Here is a 22,601-nt window from a genome sequence, read left to right as displayed (position 1 = left end):
CACCTAAGCATCCAAAGTCTCCTTTCCCTAGATGCAGAACTCTCAAACGGCATCCCTGAATGTCTGATGCTCACCTAAGCATCCAAAGTCTCCTTTCCCTTGATGCAGTACTCTCAAAATGCATCCCTGCAGGTCTGATGCTCACCTAAGCATCCAAAGTCTCCTTTCCCATGATGCAGTACTCTCAAAATGCATCCCTGCAGGTCTGATGCTCACCTAAGCATCCAAAGTCTCCTTTCCCATGATGCAGTACTCTCAAAATGCATCCCTGCAGGTCTGATGCTCACCTAAGCATCCAAAGTCTCCTTTCCCTTGATGCAGTACTCTCAAAATGCACCCCTGCAGGTCTGATGCTCACCTAAGCATCCAAAGTCTCCTTTCCCTACATGCAGTACTCTCAAAATGCATCCCTGCAGGTCTGATGCTCACCTAAGCATCCAAAGTCTCCTTTCCCTACATGCAGTACTCTCAAAATGCATCCCTGCAGGTCTCATGCTCACCTAAGCATCCAAAGTCTCCTTCGCCCCAGGTGTAGAGCTCTCAACATAAAGAACAGGCTTGATACTCACCTAGCTGTTACACATCTCCTCTTTCCTGTGGTGTAGAAAACTTAACATGCACCCCAGCATATCTGATGCTCTCCTAGGCATTTATAGTCTCCCTCCCCTAGGTGTAGAGCTCTCAACATGCACCCCCTCAAGTCTGATGCTCAACTAGGTGTCCACTATCTTCTTTTTGAGGTGTGGAGGTCTCACTGTACACCCCTGCAGGTCTGATGCTCACCTAAGCATCCAAAGTCTCCTTTCCCTAGATGCAGTACTCTCAAAATGCATCCCTGCAGGTCTGATGCTCATCTAAGCATCCAAAGTCTCCTTCACCCCAGGTGTAGAGCTCTCAACATAAAGAACAGGCTTGATACTCACCGAGCTGTCACACGTCTCCTCTTTCCTGTGGTGTATAACACTTAACATGCACCCCAGCAGATCTGATGCTCTCCTAGGCATTTATAGTCTCCTTCCCCTAGGTGTAGAGCTCTCAACATGCACTCCTGCAAGTCTGAGGCTCACCTAAGCATCCAAAATCTCATTATGCCAGGTGTAGAGTTCTCGACATGTATTAAGGAGCTCTCAGCATGCACACGCAGGTCTCATGACCAACAAGACATCCAAGTCTCATTCCCGATAGGTATAGGGCTCTCATCATGCACCCCAGCAGGTCTAATGTACACCTAGGAGGATAAAGTATCATTCGCACCAGATGTAGAACTCTCAAAAGGTCTGATGCCTGTGCAGGCATCTACAGTCTTCTTACCCTGTGATGTACAGCTCTCAACATGGACCCCAGCAGGTCTCATGCTCACCGACATTCAACAACACCAATCCTAGCCCTCATGGCAATATTTACTTATTGATCGGTAAACAAGGTCATAAAGAATTAGTCACCCAGGGAATCCCTTAAATATTGAGATAATCCCAATGTTTCGATCTATTGCCTCTTTAAAAAAACAACCTCTCTGATCTATACATATATAACAGCACAATACTAACACGAACTTTACAAGACAAAAAATGTGTGAAGAGCGAGATGGCACCTCACGGGCGCACCACCAATGGGACCCCTGGCTGGTACTCACCAGGCTGGCCCTGTTCTCATCATTGGTGCCATCAAGCTGTAACGTAAACGTGTCTCCGACCCAAAATAAAAAGGACAGTGATTGGTGCAGTGAACACAAACTTATATGTGACATGGCTGTAAGCAGGGTGTGAGTCGATAGGTAGTATTCACACTCTCCTTTTTTAATGTATATGTGTTTACTGTTTGCAACAAAGAAAGGAACGTGAGTAAAGTTGACTGTCCTGGTTGCCTGGTTGTCCTGGTTGCACAGTATCTTGTATGTTAAGTGTTTAACGTTGTGAGTTTTGTCACATATAAGTTTGTGTTCACTGCACCAATCACTGTCCTTTTTATTTATTTTTTTACACGTTTACGTTACAGCTTGATGGCACCAATGATGAGAACAGGGCCAGCCTGGTGAGTACCAGCCAGGGGTCCCATTGGTGGTGCGCCCGTGAGGTGCCATCTCGCTCTTCACACATTTTTTGTCTTGTAAAGTTCGTGTTAGTCTTGTGCTGTTATATATGTATAGATCAGAGAGGTTGTTTTTTTAAAGAGGCAATAGATCGAAACATTGGGATTATCTCAATATTTAAGGGATTCCCTGGGTGACTAATTCTTTATCACCTTGTTTACCGATCAATAAGTAAATATTGCCATGAGGGCTAGGATTGGTGTTGTTGAATGACGTATAGAGTAGAGGGCGTCCTAGTTCTGTCTTTCCCTCTAGACTCCTATATTTTCTTGTGTCTCATGCTCACCGAGGCAAACCGGGTGTCCATCCCATACAACTGAAAATCACATCCACATGCACTCAAGCAGGTCTGATTGTGACCTATGTGTCCAAATTCACCCTTTGCACTAGTTTAGAGCTCTCCACCCGCATTCAACAAACAGGTCTCATGCCTGTAGGAAGCTGGCTCTTTATATAGTATATAAAAAAAGGCATACTGTGCAAAGAGGCCGGGTATCCCTTATGAGTGTCAATAAAAATACAAAGCCCTAGTTCAGTTCAGTTTATGAAGCTTTATTCAGTACATAGTAATAATGACCACAAAAGCACAGCAAACAGGCAACAAAGTTAAAAAAGTACAAACATGATTAAAAACTCATACTTTTTCTAAAAGCCATAGATTTACATATAAAACTGGCAGTATAAAAACATACGTCGGGGTGGTCCAAGTTATACAACAAACACATAGCATCCTCCACATTGCTTGGAATGTCCGTCACAGGGACATGGACCCACAGGGGGTTTTTTAGGGTGTGGGAAGGCCACTAATACATGAGCAATGCCAACTCTTAATCTGGTCAATACAAACCTATGCGTTGGCCTAGTTACTACATTCAGATAGTGCTGAAATCCCTCAACAGCAATATATTTATTGTAAATTTTAACAGAAGCGAGGGTTAGTTATTACTGAACGTTTATGAGCTTTATGTAACATAACAATGTTTTTAAATTCCTGTTTCACAAGACCTCCAGGGGGACAGTTTTCTAACAACAAATTAATATCAAAGATACTTTTATAACAGTCTACAACATATTTGAGCCACGGTATCTGCATACAGTTGTCTAGTCCAAGGCAGTCCCTGATTATAAGTTGATTGAACTCAGTCTCTTCCTTAAGCCAAATTGCTCGGTAGAGCAATAGCGGCCTAAGTGAGGCGAGCTCGGTCAGAGCTCGGTCAGGTGAAAAACCTCTGCCTCTCTATGGATCAACTCTGTTGAAGCGGATTTAGGGAGGCACAGTAATTTCTTAAGAAAGTTGTTTTCTTCTATCTGTAGACAATCAGTTTTGCAGTAACCCCAAAGCCCTGCCCCGTAGAGGGCAATGGATACACTGCGTGCCTTGTAGATTTCCAGCATATCCTTGATACGCCTGTCCCCTAGCTTAGACGCAAACTTAAAGATGCCATAAGAGCTTTTGCTCATTTTAGTTCGAACATTCGTTAATTCATGCCCCCACCTGCCATCACTAGTAAAAGTTACCCCCAGGTAGCAAAAACTGTTCACATTCAGCACTTTAACCCCCTCTATAAAGAAGGAGTGATTTCTGCCCACCTTACTCTCAAAGGTCATCGTGTGAGTTTTATTCTTGTTGATCAACAGTCTCCTGCCCCCAATAAATTCAGTGAATTTGTCCATCAGACGCTGCAGACCGACGGGTGTCCGTGACAGGAGCACCGCGTCGTCTGCATATAGCAGAACTGGGACACTATCCCCTGCAACCTGTGGAGCATCGGCCTTGACACTTTTCAAGGCAACTTCAACACCATTAACAAAAAGGGTAAACAAAAGGGGCGCAAGGACACAACCCTGCCTAATTCCCCGTTTCACATTAAAATTTCTAGTACATTCCCCGTCAACACCATACCGAACACATGTTTTCAGCTTGCTGTATAGTCTGGCGAGAAAAAAGATAATTTCTTTCGGGGCACCCATGTCAAGCAAAACTGACCAAAGAAGTGAGTGATTGACTAAATCAAAAGCACTGCTAAGGTCAGCAAAGCAAAGATAGATGTTACCGGGTTTAGCTCTGGTGTACTTGCCTATCAACAACTCTAGATTCAGGCACTGATCTAGGGTCCCTCTTCCCTTCCTGAATCCATATTGTGAGTTTGCAAGGATTCCATTCTCATCAGCCCACTCCTCTAGTCTGAGAAGCAGAACTCTGCTCATGATTTTAACAGACAAGTCGAGCAGGCTGATGGGCCGGTAATTACTTGCCAGGGCTTTGTCCCCCATTTTTTATAGATTGGGACTATAATGGAGTCGCCCCATGTTGGTGGAATCATGGTGGTTACAGCAGCGTTGAGTACCAATGTAAGTATTGGTCCCCAAAGCTGCGGCTGGGCCCTGTAAACATCTATCGGGACTCCATCTGGCACCTGGGCCTTACCGCCCTTACTATTTTTGATTCCATTCTCCACCTCTCCCAACGAAATATCTAAAGGCACTACAGGCCATGTCCTATTTTCGTTGGGCGTCATAGTATTGTCTTGGAAAATCGCGATGAAATGGTTCACCCAGTCCTCTCTGCCTACATTAGATGAAAGATGCAGGATTTTGTCATCTTGGAGGAATGGGGAGTTAACAGTGGACCAAAACAGACGACTATCGTCAGTTTCTGCTGCCTGGGTGAGATGCTCCCAGGCCTCCTGCTGTAATTCCCTCTTTCTTTTGGATAGCGCCTGTTTATAATCGAATCTTAAAAGTTTGACTCTATCCTTGTCCCTTGGGGTAACAGCCAAAGCTTGTTTAAGTTGGGAGAGCAGGGACGTACAGGCATGGTCAAACCATCCAATCCCTTTCCCTCCTTTACCTACTTTTTTCCCCATGAAGATGTTATTAATGACAGTATTAATATTAAGGAAATGAGTCATAACCTAATGAGACGGACATCCTAAGGATAAAATAATGTCAATGTCCGTCATGCATTTATTTATGATTAAAGGTTCCACTGTGGTCAATTTTTCACCTCTCCATCTTAGCCTAACCCCATTAGGCCTATGTGGCTCTATATTTGCCAATACTTTGGTGGGTGAATCAGTTCTAATCATCCATGTAGTTATTTGCAAGCTAACACAGTTATGGTCGCTCAGGGAGGATGTATCCCTCACTTTAATTATGCAATGGGGTACCAAGTTAGATGAGACCATAATATGATCTATGATGGAGCTCACATTCCTTCCAGTGAAGGTGGGAATTGAATCCTCGCTTCCCTCCTGGACAGTACTCAGTAGCTCTAGATCATACGAGACCATAGTGCTATTGATTGCCTCTCCATAAGCATTATGTGGAAAGTGGGACATACTCTCCCCGTTGTTAGTTAGGATCCCACAAACCCTAGAGGAGGATAAACTACATACTTGTAAATTAAAATCCCCCACCCAAACAAAAATAAAAGTGCATGTTGCTTCGCTTACCAGCTTCATTAGAGCACACGATAACTCATCTATAGCTTTGTGCCGGGAATTGGTAAAAATATTATTATAAAAATTAATTAGAAGCACATCAGTGCCATCCGGTAGACGTACCCATAGGATTTGTGAGTGTGGTTCAACTAGCGAATGTTTAATGATAGTCAACTTTACATCTACAGAAATAAGAATAAGAAGACCTCCCTTTGCCCTGCCGTGGCTAGATTCAGAGGCATCTAAACTGTAGCATATATACCCTTCAAAGCTAGGTTTATCAACACACCACGTCTCTTGCAGGCATAAAATATCATAGGACCTTACAATGTCCTCCCATTCCATTTTGAATGCCTTAGATGCCCATCCGGCAATGTTCCAACTTGCCATATAAATCCCCATAGAGTGACAGTTATTGGTGATATCAACAGTGTTATTGGAACAATTACCCCTATTATTTTGTTCAGATACCGGCCCGTCTATGCAAGTACCTATGAATTCCCTGTAGTATTCACAGTAACCTCAGCAATCTCATTTGCACAGTGAACTACTGACCCACTTTCAGGATTGCCCATAATGTTAGAAGGTAGGTCCTCTCTTGCCTCACTTGTGTTACTCTTGTTAGTACTTGAGATAACGTCCCTCCCAGTTCCAGGCCCCATCTGATGTCAATCGTTTTGGTCAGATAAACTCAAGGACTGGTACCTGTTCTGGACCGGAACTTGATAGACCATCCCATTAACAGGCGAGAAAATGTTATCACAGGTGGGTGCAAAATTAGGAGTGTGTGTTACAAATCTATTCCCACTAGGAACAGGGTTCAACATGGGCGTATGCGAGATGGGTCTGCCACCCGTAAGTCCAGGGCTGAAAATGGGTATCAAAGATCTATTTCCATTAGATATAAAGTTAGAATTGAAAACCCCCTCTCTACATTTAGCAGAAGGCAACCTGTTAAGACGATTATAAAAATAGCCCAAAGGTCTTGCGGCGACATCAGTCTCAGACTGCGTTAAGGCAGCTGCTCTAAGTAAGACCGTCGCAACGTGTTGGGGGTGTTTAAAATTAATAATCACACAGTCACCCCTGCAGGTCTTACGGGTATTACCGATCCAGTTAACCCTTCTGATAGATATAATTTGATCAGAGTAGCTAACTGGATAACCGCAGTGGCGGTTTAACCATGAGACCGTTTTATTTTTAAAGAATCTCCGGACTCCTGAGGTTGTGGGGCCTGGACTAAAGACGGGACATTAGTTAGAACCACAACATAGGGTACACACTCTGGGGGGAGGTCTACTGGGCGATTACTTATGCTCACAGGCACCCTATCGGAACCCACTATAGCAGCTGGCTCAGCTGGCGATGGCATGGTCCTGGCTGTATTTGGTGCTGGTGATGTTCTTGCACCAGAGTTTACACCTGCAGGCCCTGTGGCTGCTAATGCAACCACCGGTACCTGCACAGGTCGACCCGTGTTACGTGCTGGTGGAGGTTTCGAGCAAGTCAAAACAGGTGTCGCCTGTGGTGGTTGTTTTCCTACATTTGTGCTAGTGGGGGCAATATTAATGTGGCGAGGCCTTCCCTTATCTTGTTTAGGTGCAGGTTGAGGACATGTAGCATCTCTTATTGGTAATATGGATTTATCCAATTTGGCTACATGCTGATCCACCACAGCCCCCAATCTCAATACTTCAGCCGACAATGCATCAATTTTAACCAATAAAGGCTCCACAACCGACTTCAGTTTATCATCAATACAGCTCACTAACAGGTCAAATTGGTTAATATTAATAGTGACACAATTGTCCTTGGTAGGAGCCCCATTTTCACCAATGTTCTCCTTATGAGCGCCAAGAAACCAATTAGTGTATGTGCGCGGTACCAAATCCTTTTTAATAATAATAATAATAATAACAATAATATGAGTGGTGTCCTTTTTTTTCCTGGCCGAATGGCTTCCCCGTTTAGGAGCAGGTTTCCTACATGCTCTCATAAACCGTGTGGACCTAGTGGATTGTTGCGGGGTGCCGTCGGGAGTCTCAGATAGGTCTGGTAAGTCTTTCACTACAGTAGGATCCACTGGGGCCTCAGCAGCAATGGATTCTACATTAATACTGATGTTATCAATCTCGGCTGCCACATTAGTGTTGTTACTGCCCTCATTAGTGGGATCCAGTGGTAGGTCCGATGGGAAATCAGGTAAATTACCTTTCCCTAGCGATTTCCTTCTATCGCTGTTAATTCTGGTGACAACTTTCAACAAGTAGTTGTCCGTTAGGGTAGTTTGAATAGACATGGTTAGGAGTACGTAAAAAGCTGCAAACAGTTATGAGGCGGCACACGTGGGATCACAATCTTTGCTAGATGCTTAAGAAAACAGCTATCAGCCCAAAGCCCTAGTAATATAACACACAGCTATGTCAGCATTGTAAGGAAATGTCACACTTTTTCTGCTTCTTCGTGGGACAGGGATTGATATCTAATCATATACCTTCCATGTGTCTTTTCTAAAAATTCAAAGCAGGCCAGGTTACCACAGTGATGTCTGACAAATGTTCAAAGAGAAAAGTTAGGTGAGTCAAGGAAGTGCCTCACGTAAGCAACACCCTGGGTGCAGTTGGCTGGTACTCACCAATGAGCTTACTGTGTCATCTTCAGCACTTCCCAAACAATGGGCTACTGACATCTGGGCTCAATATGCCCCATATATGACCACTTCCTGTGGTAAGTCGGCATAACCCTCTCCCAGAGTTCCCAAGTTTGCCATCTCAAAGTTGGCATAGTTCTGATTTTCACCTTCACTCCAAGTAGCCCACCTTAGGGGTGGAACTAGCCTGAAGCTGAACACGGCTCTCGGACGACTAATTTTCCCGCCTGTCCAGGTAGCAAATGGGCCCTGCACTGGCAAAATCTGGCAGTAAGGGAAGACAGAATTGCATACCAAAGGTGGTGGGCTCTTTGAAGCCCCCTGCCTTGAAATTCTAATTTGCAGGTCGCCCTGTGGAAGGGGGAGAAGGACCCTCCGCCCGAGCAGGCTTCGTTCCTGACCTCCTGAGAGCAAAGGCCCTCACCTCTGGGGGTCAGAAACTCATCTGTGGTGGCAGCCTGGCTGAGATCAGTCAGTCGGCACATTAGTAGCTGGTAGGTTTTCAGGGGTACCTTTAAGGTGCCCTCCGGGTGCATGCATAAATACATCACTGGAATCAGTGTGGGTTTATTAATATGAGATCTTTGATTCCAAACATCCACAGTTTCAGTGAAGCCATCATGTAGTTGGGGAACTCGTTTTTACCAGGGTCCAGCACATGTCCTTGAAATGGCTTCCCTGGTCACTTGTACTGGCAGTAATGGGCCTGGTCAGTACACGGCCAACTCTGTCCATGCAAATATGCCCACACATGTAGGATAGTGCACCCTACTTTGGAGATGTAAGGCCTGCTGTAGGGGTGACTTACCTATACAACATGCTGATTCTGCAGGCATGGCACACAGGCTGTGTACCATGTCTTATTTTTATTTTTGCTCTGCACCAAGACACACAGCCTGCGGTGGCATGAGTGTGGTGAGTGGTCTCTAAGGGTGGCACAATGCATGCTACAGCTGTTAGGGACCCTTTTTTAGTATCTCAGGACATAGGTACTAGGAGTCCCATTTACCAGGGACCTACGAGGGTGATAACGTTTTCACAATTGGGGTTGGGGAAACAATTGTACAGTTTAGGGAAGAAGATCTGGAACTGAGACCTGGTTAGCAGGAACAGAGTGCACTTCCAGTCAACATTGCATTGAATACCCAGTAAAAAGTGGGGGTGACCATGTCAAAAAGAGCACTTTCCGACAATGCTCTCCTAGGAGTCCAAAGTTTATTTGCCCCAGGTATAAACTGTTAACATGCACCTCAATAGGACATGTCTGATGCTCATCTTGGCATTCAAAGACTTCCTCTCCCCATACACAGAACTACCAGCATGCAACCAAGTAGGCTTGATGTAAAGCCTGGGTGTCCAAAGTCTCCTTCACCACATGTATTGAGCTCTCATGAATCCCAACATGCACCCCAACCGGACATGTCTGATGCTCACCTATGTGTATGATGTCTTCTTCCGCCAGGTGTGGAGCTTCCAACATGCAACTAAGCAGGTCTGATGCTCAACTGGGTGTCCAAAGAGTCCTTCACCACAGATACAGACTTCTCAAGGCTCCCAACATACACCCCAAAAGGACAGGTGTTAGAAATGGGGGTCTTTAGTTGGCAAGGGTTTGCACCTTGTCCAAGTAGGGTCCCTTCCTTCTAGTCAGGATAAGGGAGTTACACTCCCTAAAAAAACCCTGCTCACCCCCTTGTTAGCTTGGCACGAGCTGTCAGGCTCATCTTAGAGGCACTGTGTAAAGCATTTGCACATAACCAACAGCAATACAGTATAAGCACTACAAAAGCACACCATACCGGCTTAGAAAAATATCCAATATTTTATATACTTAAGACAAGACCAAACACAATAAAAATCCACAATACCGCACTTAGAAATCTTCAGTTATCAAAGTAACCTTGAAAAACTGTTCCTTGAAGTTGAAAGTTCCCTCTGGGGCTACCACGGCGTTGTGAACAAACAAATCCAAACAGTTCTGGCTGACAGCAGCGTTGCGGGCCAGCTACGGTGTCAGGAAGACCCGAAAAACAGTACCTTTAGAAATGCAGTGCATCCTGGACCTCTTGTTGAGCTTCCGAAAGCGAGGCGTCTGCGGGCGTTGGTTCCAGAGGCTGGTGCATGAGTCGTTGGGCCTTTGAAGTCACATGCATTGCAGATCGAACTCTTCGTGGTTGAAGTCAGGAGCGCTGGCATTGGCAGGCATCGGGTGCTGCGGGGTGAATTGCAGCAGTGCAGCGTGCGATGCCCTCAGGTTGCAGTGGGAACAGCTGCTCAGTGGCGGCATCAGATGGCGTCGTAGGTGAGACCAGGGTTGCGGTGTGAAGTGATGCAGTGCTCCACGTGGTGCAGGCAGGTAAAACTGCAAGCAGCGGCGTCATTGTTGCTAAAGCGCTGTTGCCGGCTGACAAACTGGAGTCAATGGTGCCGGCGTGCCAAAGCTGCGATGGGGAATGAGGGCAGTGCGTCCTGTAACTTACGAGTGGTGCCCTTGAACCACGGTGCAAGCAGCAGCATTGATTTAGTTGTGGAGCGGGGTTGTCGGGGATACCAAGTAGGAGTCGTGAAGATAGGCGATGCGGAGTGCGGTGCCCACAGGTCATGGTGTGAGCAGCAGCTCGGTGGCGGCATCAGCAGGCATAATCGGTGAGACCAGGGTTACGGAGCAGCGTCCTGACGCCGTCAGAAGCGGTCGCTCCCCGCAGCCACTGGCCCGTGCTACGATCACTTTGCTGACCACAAAGCGCCATTACCCAAGGTTGCTCCTCTCACCGCTGACTGCATTTTGGAATCGGATTGCTGCCTGCATTTCGAAGCGCGCTGCTGCATTTGGTATCGTACTGCTGCCTGCATTTTGGAGCACGCTGCTCGTGCTAGCAATGTTCCCAATCAGTAACGCCTGCATTGCCTTTTAAGTTTCTAGTTTAAAATTAGTAGCCTCACATAACGCTCGCCAGAATTGTGTAGTTGTAACATTATTTGATTATATTACTGTTATTGTGCCTCTGCCCACGAAGCTTTCACTCTTGTTGGCCCCAACCGGTTCCGGTTTCGCTTCTTTAGCCATTTGGTGTTACTGTGCCTCGGAGCCCGTCCCCTCCACCACGCACCCGCCTCCCAGCTGACCCTCCCTCGCCCCTCCCCTTCCACTATCCACATATGACAGATGCATTCGCGCGCAGCGTTCACGCGTAGCGGTCGCGCCCCATGCACGCCGAAGGTGTGCCAAAGGTAAGCCGTCTATGCCCGTCCGCGCCTGGACCGCGCCCAGCGCCAGACCCCCTGGCCCTCGCAAACCACACTCCTCCAGCATAACGTATGCCGCCGCCACGCTCCTAGCCCTTAACCCCGGACGCACACCTCAATGCTACGAAGCTGCCCCGGGACGTTCCCATGGTCCTTTCGCCTGCCAATCCTGCAAATTTACCAGCATCAAGACCCATACCACTATCACTAACCCCAAACACAGCTCCGACTCCAACCACCTGAAGTGCATCCTGCTGAACACCCGCTCGATCCACAGACACGCCACCGAACTCTGGGATCTACTCAACACTACATCACCGGACATCGCCTTCCTTACTGAAACATGGATGAACGCTTCTTCAACACCCGACAACGCCATAGCCATCCCGGACAATTACAAGATCATTCGAAAAGACCGCACCGTCCAAACAGGAGGAGGCATCGCCATCGTCCATAAGAACACCATCAAAATCACGACCAACTCCGACGATAACCTTACAACCGCCGAACACCTCCACTTCCAGACCCACACCAACCCTAGGACCACACTCAGAGGCACCCTTATCTACAGGCCTCCAGGAACCCGTAAACAATTCAGCGAAGACATCACTGACTTCATCAGCCCACATGCCCTCGCCTCCGAAAACTACATGCTACTAGGAGACCTCAACTTCCACCTGGAAAAGAAAAACGACTGCAACACCACCACCCTTCTTGACAACCTAGCCAATCTCGGTCTCAAACAACTTGTTGACACCCCCACCCATATTGCCGGACATACGCTCAACCCAATCTTCACCTCCAGCAAACACATCTCCTTCGATCGCACCACAGCTCTCCATTGGACGGACCACAGTTGTGTTCACTTCAGCTACAAAACCACCTCGACCTACAACCCCCCACAACCTATCCCTCAAAGAAAATGGAACAAAATCACCACCGACCAACTCCTCTCATCGCTCAACCAAAACCCACCCGCCCTCTCATCGGACCCAAACCAAGCTGCCATCAAATTCAAACAATGGATCACTCACAGCGCCGACGAATTAGCACCCTTGAAAAACCATCACACCAAACAAGACAGCAAAAAGGCCCCCTGGTTCAACGATGACCTTAAGAAATCCAAAAAGCTATGCCGTACTCTCGAGAAAACATGGAGAAAAAACCCAACCACCGACAACATGACCACTTTCAAGGCAGCCACCCGCAAACACCACCAGCTGCTACGATCCACCAAGAAATCAGCATTCAAGACTCGACTCGACAACAACGCCCATAACAGCAAGGAACTATTCAACATCGTCAAAGAATTCACCAACACCACCGCAGCCTCAAACGACATTACTCCCTCCCAAGACCTCTGCGATTCGTTATCCTCCTTCTTCTACAACAAAATTGCCGACATACATAACAGCTTCGAAAACAGCTCCAACGAACAATCCTCTCCAGCCCCTCAGAACCTAAACCGCCCTCTAACAACCTCAGCGCCTGGAACCCAATCACCACTGAAGACACCATCCGCCTAATGAATTCCATCCATTCTGGCTCGCCAACCGACCCATGTCCTCACCACATTTTCAACAAAGCAGACTCCATCGTCGCACCCCATCTCCGTGATGTCATCAACTGCTCCTTCATCTCTGCTACCTTCCCAGAAAGCTGGAAACACGCCGAAGTCAGCGCCCTCCTGAAGAAACCCACAGCAGACCCCTCTGAACTTAAAAACTACCGTCCCATATCCCTCCTCCCATTCCCGGCCAAAGTTATTGAGAAAGCCGTCAATAGACAACTAGCCGCTTTCCTCGAATCCAACAACTCCCTTCACCCCTCACAGTCCGGATTTCGAGCCAAACACAGCACCGAAACCGTCCTCATCGCAGCTACAGACGACATCCGAACACTACTGGACAACGGAGAAACAGTGGCCCTCATTCTACTTGACCTCTCCGCCGCCTTCGATACTGTCTGTCACAACACCCTCATACAACGCCTCAGCAACATCGGCATAAAAGAAAAAGCCTTGGACTGGATCATCTCGTTCCTAGCAGGAAGAACTCAGAGAGTCCGACTTCCCCCATTCAAATCAGAAGCCACGGAAGTCATCTGCGGTGTACCACAATGATATTCACTCAGTCCCACCCTCTTCAACGTTTACATGAGCCCACTCGCTTCCATCGCGCGTCAACACAACCTTAACATCATTTCCTACGCTGACGACACCCAGCTGATCCTCTCCCTCACCAAAGACCCCAACACCGCCAAAACCAATCTTCACGAAGGCATGAAAGAAGTAGCCGTATGGATGAAAAACAGCCGCCTTAAACTTAACTCAGACAAAACGGAAGTGCTCATCCTAGGATCATCCCCCTCTGCCTTGGACGACTCTTGGTGGCCCGCGGATCTGGGCTCAGCACCCACTCCCACAGACCACGCATGTAACCTTGGCTTCATCCTAGACTCCTCACTCTCGATGCCCAAACAAGTCAACGCCGTCTCATCCTCCTGCTTCAACATACTTCGTATGCTCAAAAAAATCTTCCATTGGATCCCCGCCGAAACAAGAAAGACTGTCACCCACGCACTGGTTACGAGTCGACTAGACTACGAAAACACCCTATATGCCCGAATGACAGCCAAATTACAGAAAAAACTCCAACGCATCCAAAACGCATCAGCGAGACTCATTTTGGACATCCCTCACCAAGATCACATTACCGGCCACCTGAAAGACCTCCACTGGCTTCCCGTCAACAAGAGAATAACATTCCGTCTCCTCACCCACGCACACCAGGCCCTCTACAAACTAGGACCCGAATGCCTCAACACTCGACTATCCTTCTACACACCCACCCGCCAACTAAGATCCTCCAATCAAGGCCTCGCCGCAGTTCCGCGTATCCAAAGATCCACCATGGGAGGCAGATCCTTCTCCTACTTGGCGGCCAAGACCTGGAACTCACTCCCCACTCACCTCCGCCTTACACAGAACCACATCTCCTTCAGAAAAGAACTTAAAACCTGGCTATTTGATAAATAATGAACCCCTCCCCAAGCGCCTTGAGACCCTCTGGGTGAGTAGTGCACTATATAAATTCTTGAACTTGAACTTGAACTTGCTGCGGTGGTGCCCTCTGCAGTGCCTTCAGGACCCAAAGTCAGCAGCAGTGCCGGATTGCTTTTTATTGTGTTGCAGCACAAAACACACTGTCCTCAGTGCTGAGGGCAGAAGAGTTTGAAGTCTTTGCTGTTCCTGAGACTTCTTGAACATGGGGCAAGCTCTTCCTCAAGCCCTTGGAGAAACTCACAAAACTAAATTGCAGAAAGTTCAGTGCAGTCCTTTCACTGCCCAAGACAGAAACAGCTACTGCAGGCCAACACAGCTAAGCACTCAGCAAAGTGGTAGTTCTTCCTCACAGCTTCTCCAGCTCTTCTTCTTGGCAGTCTTCTTGGTGCAAAGGAGTTCTAAAGTTCAGGTGTTTGGGCCCCACTTTTTATGGCCCAAAATTATTTTTCCTCTCAGGCAGAGAGTGTCTGTGCCCAGCCAGAACCAGTTCTGCCCTCTCTGGTGTGGCTTTGTGGCAGGAGGTGGAGTCGGCATTGTCAGAGGTAGAACATGCCCGGTGAAGTGAAAGGAAATCTCTTCCCCGTACTCTAAATGCAGCCAGGTCTATTCAGCCCTTTCCTGACCCACCCAGACTATCTGAAGCCACAGCTCCTACCCAGCCCCTGTCATCCAAAACCCAGACAGTCAATGCACAAACCTAGCAGAGGCCTACTGGAAGGCTGAGGAAGAAAATACCTACTTTTAAAAGTGCTATTTTCAAACACTGAATGTAAAAATCACCTTCACTAAATGATGTATCTTTACATTCTGAATTCAGGCATACTAAACTTTATTTTTCTACCTAGTTCCAAGGGCCAGTTATGTTTATAAGATGTTATAAACAAACTCCTCATTCTCTCCTATGGGAACAGGTAGCCTTGCAATAGTGAAAAAACGAAATTTACAGTAATTCACTATTAGAACATGCCACACACACCAGAGCATGTCCTACCCCTCACATTCACTGCACCCTGCCCACAGGATACCTCGGGCCTACCTTAGGGGTGACTGACATATAAGAAAAGGGAAGGTTAGGGCCTAGCAAGTGGGTACACTTGCCAAGTCGACATGGCAGTCCCAGACTGCACACAGGCTCTGCAATGGCATGCCAGAGTTACATTTACAGGGTGCGTGTATGGGTGGCACAATCAGTGCTGCAGCCCACTAGCAGCACTTGATTTACAGGCCCTGGCAAACTCAGTGCACTTTCCTAGGGACTGGCAAGTAAATCAAATATGCCAATCATGGAAACACCAATCCATAACCCAATTAACAAAAGGAGCACTTGCACTTTAACACTGAACAGCAGTGAGAAAGTGCGGAGAGACACTAAGCCAGCAAAAACAGAGTAAAAACTGGGAGGTCAGAGAGCAAAAACACTGGGGAAACATGCCAAAAGATGCCAAGTCTATCAGTAGGTCTGATGCTCACCTATGCATCTGTTGTCTTCTTCAGCCAAGTTCAGAGCTTTCAACATGCAAGTAAGCAGGTCTGATGCTCACCTACATGTCTAAAGTTTCGTACCTTAAAATGAAGAGCAGGGCACTCAACATGCACAACAGCAGGCCTGTTGCTCACCTAGGTGTGCAACGTCTTCTTCCCCCCAGATGTAGAGCTCGTAACAAGCATGAAAAAAGGTCAGATACCCACCTAAACCTCCAAACCTCCAAAATCACCTTCCCCCAAGTGTAAAGGCCTCAATGGGCACTACAATAGGTCTAACGCGCTACTAGGCATCAACAGGTGTAGAGTTTTCAACATACACCCAAACAGGTCAGGTCTGATGCTCACCTAAACGGCCAATGTCACTTCTCCCAGGTGGACAGCTCTCAACATGCACCCAAGCACACCTAATCCTCACCGAAGTGTCTACAGTCTCCATCCTTCCAGGTGTAAAGTTCTCAACATGTACAACAACATGTCTGATGCTTTCTTAGGTATCCACAGGTGTAAAGCTCTCAACATGCACTGAAAGAGGTCTGATGCCCCCCTGGTTGAGTCTCCTTCCCCTACATGTAAAGTTCTCAACATACACAACAGCAGGTATGGTGATCACCTAAGTGTCCAAAGTCTCCTTCCCCCAGGTGTAGAGCTCTCAATGCGTACGACAATAGGTCTGATGCTCAACTAGGCGTCCACAGATGTAGAGTTCTCAGCGTGCACCCAAACTTGCTCACCTAAGCGTCCAATGTCTCCTTCCCCCACATGTAGAGATCTCCACATGCACAACAGCGGGTCTGGTGCTCACCTAGGCGTCCCAAGTCTCCTTCCCCCCAGGTGTAGAGCTCTTAACATGCACCCAAGAAGGCCTAATGCTCACCTAAGTGTCCATAGTCTCCTTCCTCCAGGTGTAGAGCTCTCAATGTGTACAACAATAGCTCTGATGCTCAACTAGGCGCCCCCAGATGTAGAGTTCTCAACATGCACCCAAACATGCTCACCTACGTGTCCAATGTCTCCTTCCTCCACATGTAGAGATCTCAACATGCACAACAGCGGGTCTGGTGCTCACCTAGGCGTCCATAGTCTCCTTCCCCCAGGTGTAGAGCTCTCAACATGCACCCAAGCACGCCTAATTCTCACCTAAGTGTCCATAGTCTCCTTCCCCCAGGTGTAGAGCTCTCAATGCGTACGACAATAGCTCTGATGCTCAACTAGGCGCCCCCAGATGTAGAGTTCTCAACATGCACCCAAACATGCTCACCTACGTGTCCAATGTCTCCTTCCTCCACATGTAGAGATCTCAACATGCACAACAGTGAGTCTGGTGCTCACCTAGGCATCCCAAGTCTCCTTCCCCCCAGGTGTAGAGCTCTTAACATGCACCCAAGAAGGCCTAATGCTCACCTAAGTGTCCATAGTCTCCTTCCTCCAGGTGTAGAGCTCTCAATGCGTACAACAATAGCTCTGATGCTCAACTAGGCGCCCCCAGATGTAGAGTTCTCAACATGCAGCCAAACATGCTCACCTACGTGTCCAATGTCTCCTTCCTCCACATGTAGAGATCTCAACATGCACAACAGTGAGTCTGGTGCTCACCTAGGCATCCATAGTCTCCTTCCCCCAGGTGTAGAGCTCTCAACATGCACCCAAGCATGCCTAATTCTCACCTAAGTGTCCATAGTCTCCTTCCCCCAGGTGTAGAGCTCTCAATGCGTACGACAATAGGTCTGATGCTCAACTAGGCACCCACAGATGTAGAGTTCTCAACATGCACCCAAACATGCTGACCTAAGCGTCTAATGTCTCCTTCCTCCACATGTAGAGATCTCAACATGCACAACAGCGGGTCTGGTGCTCACCTAAGCGTCCAAAGTCTCCTTCCCCCCAGGTGTAGAGCTCTCCATCCGAGGTGACTGCAGCACTATGACGGTAGCCAGCTGACACCCACACCACCACCTGGAAGAGAGGGGTAGAGATACTGTCACCTCGGTACAGGTCACACATGATGTGCTAATGTAGGTGGCTGCAAGGAGTCACTTCCCAGACCCGAAGTGTAGTGTTGACATTTAGGCTAAGATTTATCCAGGGTTGAGTCATTTTCCAAAGCCACACAAAGCCCGGTTTGCTTGTCTAAGCGTGGCTTTGTAAAAATATGCCATGGCCGGCGTTACCTTGCACCAGGTAGGCGTTACATGGATAGAGTATTCGCGTCCCTATGAATCTACCCATGTATTTTTACGCAAACCCATACGTGTAAAGACTTATGAAGACTAGTGCTGGGACACTCCGAATGGGGTAACCAGGTGCTCTACGAATCTTTTTATTATTATCACTTGCAAACATGAGTTTGCACTGAAATGTTGAATCTACCTGTGGCATATGTGTGTTATGTCTCCTCTTCACTTCCTCTTTGCATGTGTGCTGAATCCTGCAACCTGCATCACACATTCAAAGAGGAGAAAGCCTCAAAGGATAACTTTTGAGCAGGAAGGTATCCCTTCATACACACAAACTGGCCTGACCACAACACCGGCACCCTTGCAATATGACAAGAGGGTGCGTGTGTTGTATCCAGGCAACCACAGGTGTGCCAGCACCAGGAGGGAGCAGAACTGCACCATATCTTTGAAAATACAGCACAGTTCTGCCTTCTCCATTTCACACAACACAGCGCAGCACAGCAACTTCACTTGTGCTGCTTTGTGTGAAATGTTAGTAGCCTCACATAAAGTCTAACTTTGGACCAGGACAACCCTAGATGCCTTTCGGCTTCGTTCCTGCTAGATCATACATACATACATACATACATACATAATGGCATGGCTTCTTCGATGATGGGGTTCTATCCAGCTTTCTGACTAATTCAATTTTGACTTATAGTCCAATTAGTGGCAACTTGCTGTTTCCAGTCTCCTGTCAGTGAGGTCTGGCTGCTGCTGTTAAGTTTATCATCAAGAATTGATGCTTGTGATGGGTCTCTGAGCAGTATGTTTTTCTATTTTTCTATTTTAAATGTATAGTTTTTGTACCTCCAGTCAGCTCCAGAGCCCTCTTGGGAGATCTGGGTGTCCAGATATTCTGTCTTGCTTCCCCCTTGGTTGAAGTGGGGGTGTCTGTTGGCAAAACATGTCACCCGTCCATCAGACATCTCCAAGGGATCTTGCTTGGCTGACACACCACCAGAAGGACAGTCATGGGTGTCTAGAAGTTCTGTCTTGCTTCCTACTTGGGTGAGTCTTCATGCTGGTTGCCTGGTGGCGGCTCAGGCCCCTCGTCCATCAAACATCTCCCAGGGATCCTGCTTGCCTGAACTGCAGTCCTGGTTTTCCTGCATGTCGCTACTAAACCAACTCACTCCACTTTTCCCTTCCGATCAGTAGCTGTCCACACTCTCTCCTCAGCAGGACATCAATGGTAGAGTGGTTTGTTCATTGTTAGCCTTTTATTTCCCTGGTGTATCTTTTTATGTAATGAGAATCGACCTGCCCTTCTTGTGCTTGTAAAGTGTAGTGGTGGCTTTTGTCGGTAGCTCTGTTCCCCTCTCAGGAGTAGACGTGTCCTGATACATTCAGCCTTTGCTCCTGTCTTTCCAGGAGAAGAACCATCATCCTTCCGGTGTCAAAAACTGATGTCACCTCACATGGCTGGTAGTAGTGGTGGGTAACCCAATATACCCTTGCGGGCTTGGGCAGTCAAAGTATTTTAAGGAAAAAGTTGCCTGCAAGGGATTTGTTTGGTTATTTAAATTTAACAGTGTAATGCAGTCTATATTAGTTAGACTTAGCAGCTGAATGGAACAGCAACTGTTCAACGTATTATGAATCTGTCAACCAAAATCTATAGAAACTACCACACTAGCTCTATAGGAATAGAATAACTAATACAGATTCTGTAAAGAACTTGTGATTTCAAACAATAAATGAAGTGTCGAACACAAGAATGAAGGTACAGCAACACGAAAAGGTTTGTTTTTAGAAAAAATTATTATTTTTTATATTCATACAGAAATAAATCATTGGAGAAAATCTAGGGTATATAGTTATTGACAATTGCATAAGTATCTTGTGTAAATGGAACTGATGAAACAATCCATAAATACAGAAGAACACAATCCAGTCTGTGACAAAATAAGCAAAGTTGACTTCTTTAAACGATGATAAATAAAAAGTCAAGGATGGGAAAGAGACTTGGATTGGATTGTCGACGTTTCGGTCTCAGTGGTGTAATCCAGAGACCATCATCAGGACAAGGAGATAATGCAAATGAGGATGACCCTTATACTGTGAATAGGACCAGGCTATTGGTGGACTCACGTAGAGTTTAGAAATTAGTTGCCTTAGGGAAGCTTGAAGTCTGCCCCTTGGTTATATCCAAATGTTCGGACCAAACAAAGTTTAGAATCTTTGTGTTGAGGGAACCTGTAGAATGAGTTTCAGGATCCAAGATAGTTTGACAAGTGAATCAAAACGAAGCGTCAGTTCAGCCTCCATTGGACACAGAACTGACGCTTCGTTTTGATTCACTTGTCAAACTATCTTGGATCCTGAAACTCATTCTACAGGTTCCCTCAACACAAAGATTCTAAACTTTGTTTGGTCCGAACATTTGGATATAACCAAGGGGCAGACTTCAAGCTTCCCTAAGGCAACTAATTTCTAAACTCTACGTGAGTCCACCAATAGCCTGGTCCTATTCACAGTATAAGGGTCATCCTCATTTGCATTATCTCCTTGTCCTGATGATGGTCTCTGGATTACACCACTGAGACCGAAACGTCGACAATCCAATCCAAGTCTCCTTCCCATCCTTGACTTTCTATTTATCATCGTTTAAAGAAGTCAACTTTGCTTATTTTGTCACAGACTGGATTGTGTTCTTCTGTATTTATGGATTGTTTCATCAGTTCCATTTACACAAGATACTTATGCAATTGTCAATAACTATATACCCTAGATTTTCTCCAATGATTTATTTCTGTATGAATATAAAAAATAATAATTTTTTCTAAAAACAAACCTTTTCGTGTTGCTGTACCTTCATTCTTGTGTTCGACACTTCATTTATTGTTTGAAATCACAAGTTCTTTACAGAATCTGTATTAGTTATTCTATTCCTATAGAGCTAGTGTGGTAGTTTCTATAGATTTTGGTTGACAGATTCATAATACGTTGAACAGTTGCTGTTCCATTCAGCTGCTAAGTCTAACTAATATAGACTGCATTACACTGTTAAATTTAAATAACCAAACAAATCCCTTGCAGGCAACTTTTTCCTTAAAATACCTCACAGGGCTGACTTTGATTCTTTTAATCCTGTTCACAGAATGCGTTGCAGATACTGTCTCTGAAGGTGACACACACATTCTGTCTCTGGAGGTGACACACACACTCTGTCTCTGGGGGTGACTCACCCTCTGTCTCTGGAGGTGACATACACACTCTGTCTCTGGAGGTGACACACACACTCTGTCTCTGGGGTGACATACACACTCTGTTTCTGGAGGTGACACACCCACTCTGTCTCTGGAGGTGACACACACACTCTGTCTCTGGGGGTGACTCACCCTCTGTCTCTGGAGGTGACATACACACTCTGTCTCTGGAGGTGACACACACTCTGTCTCTGGAGGTGAGACACACTCTCTGTCTCTGGAGGTGAGACACACACTCTGTCTCTGAGGTAACTCACTCTCTGTTTTTAGAGTTGACACACACACTCTGTCTCTGGAGGGGACACACACACTCTGTCTCTGGAGGTGACACACACTCTGTCTCTGGAGGTGAGGCACACTCTCTGTGTCTGGAGGTGAGACACGCACTCTGTCTCTGGGGGTGACTCACACTCTGTCTCTGGAGGTAACACACACACTCTGTCTCTGGAGGTGACATACACACTCTGTTTCTGGAGGTACACACCCACTCTGTCTCTGGAGGTGACACACATGCTGTGTCTCTGGAGGTGAAACACACACTCTGTCTCTGGGGGTGACTCGCCCTCTGTCTCTGGAGGTGACATACACACTCTGTCTCTGGAGGTGACACTCACACTTTGTCACTGGAGGTGAGACACACACTCTGTCACTGGGGGTGACTCACTCTCTGTTTCTAGAGGTGACACACACACTCTGTCTCTGGAGGGGACACACACACTCTGTCTCTGGAGGTGAGACACACACTCTGTTTATGGAGGTGAGACACACTCTCTGTCTCTGGAGGTGACAAACACACTCTATCTCTGGGGGTGACTCACACTCTGTCTCTGGAGGTGACACACACACTCTGTCTCTGGGGGTGACTCACTCTCTGTTTCAGGGGTTGACACACACTCTCTGTCTCTGGAGGTGACACGCACTCTGTCTCTGGAGGTTACACACCGTGTCTCTGGAGGTGACACATACACACTCTGTCACTCGGGGTGCAAACATACTCTGTCTCTGGAGGTGACACACACATTCTGTCTCTGGAGGTGACACACACACTCTGTCTCTGGAGGTGACACACACACTCTGTCTCTGGAAGTGACATACACACTCTGTCGCTGGGGGTGACTCACTTCTGTCTCTGGAGGTGACACACACTCTCTGTCTCTGGAGGTGACATACACTTTGTCTCTGGAGGTGTTACACAC

At 46.9% G+C, this 22,601-nt stretch overlaps 1 protein-coding gene across 1 annotated transcript in view; it reads right to left on the bottom strand.

Annotated features, from left to right (window-relative positions):
• Positions 1-22,601, bottom strand: part of LOC147725878 (putative E3 ubiquitin-protein ligase HERC1) — a 1,064,842-nt gene that overhangs the window by 946,879 nt on the left and 95,362 nt on the right. The window contains exon 6 of the mRNA XM_086963380.1: positions 17,834-17,930. Coding sequence (XP_086819506.1) covers positions 17,834-17,930 — 97 coding nt within the window. The remainder of the gene's footprint in view (positions 1-17,833; positions 17,931-22,601) is intronic.

Source organism: Lissotriton vulgaris, chromosome 3_1, assembly GCF_964263255.1.
Source record: "Lissotriton vulgaris chromosome 3_1, aLisVul1.2, whole genome shotgun sequence".
Lineage (NCBI taxonomy): Eukaryota > Metazoa > Chordata > Amphibia > Caudata > Salamandridae > Lissotriton > Lissotriton vulgaris.
The sequence above is the reverse complement of the archived record's forward strand: the minus strand, read 5'-3'. Positions and strand labels throughout refer to the sequence as shown.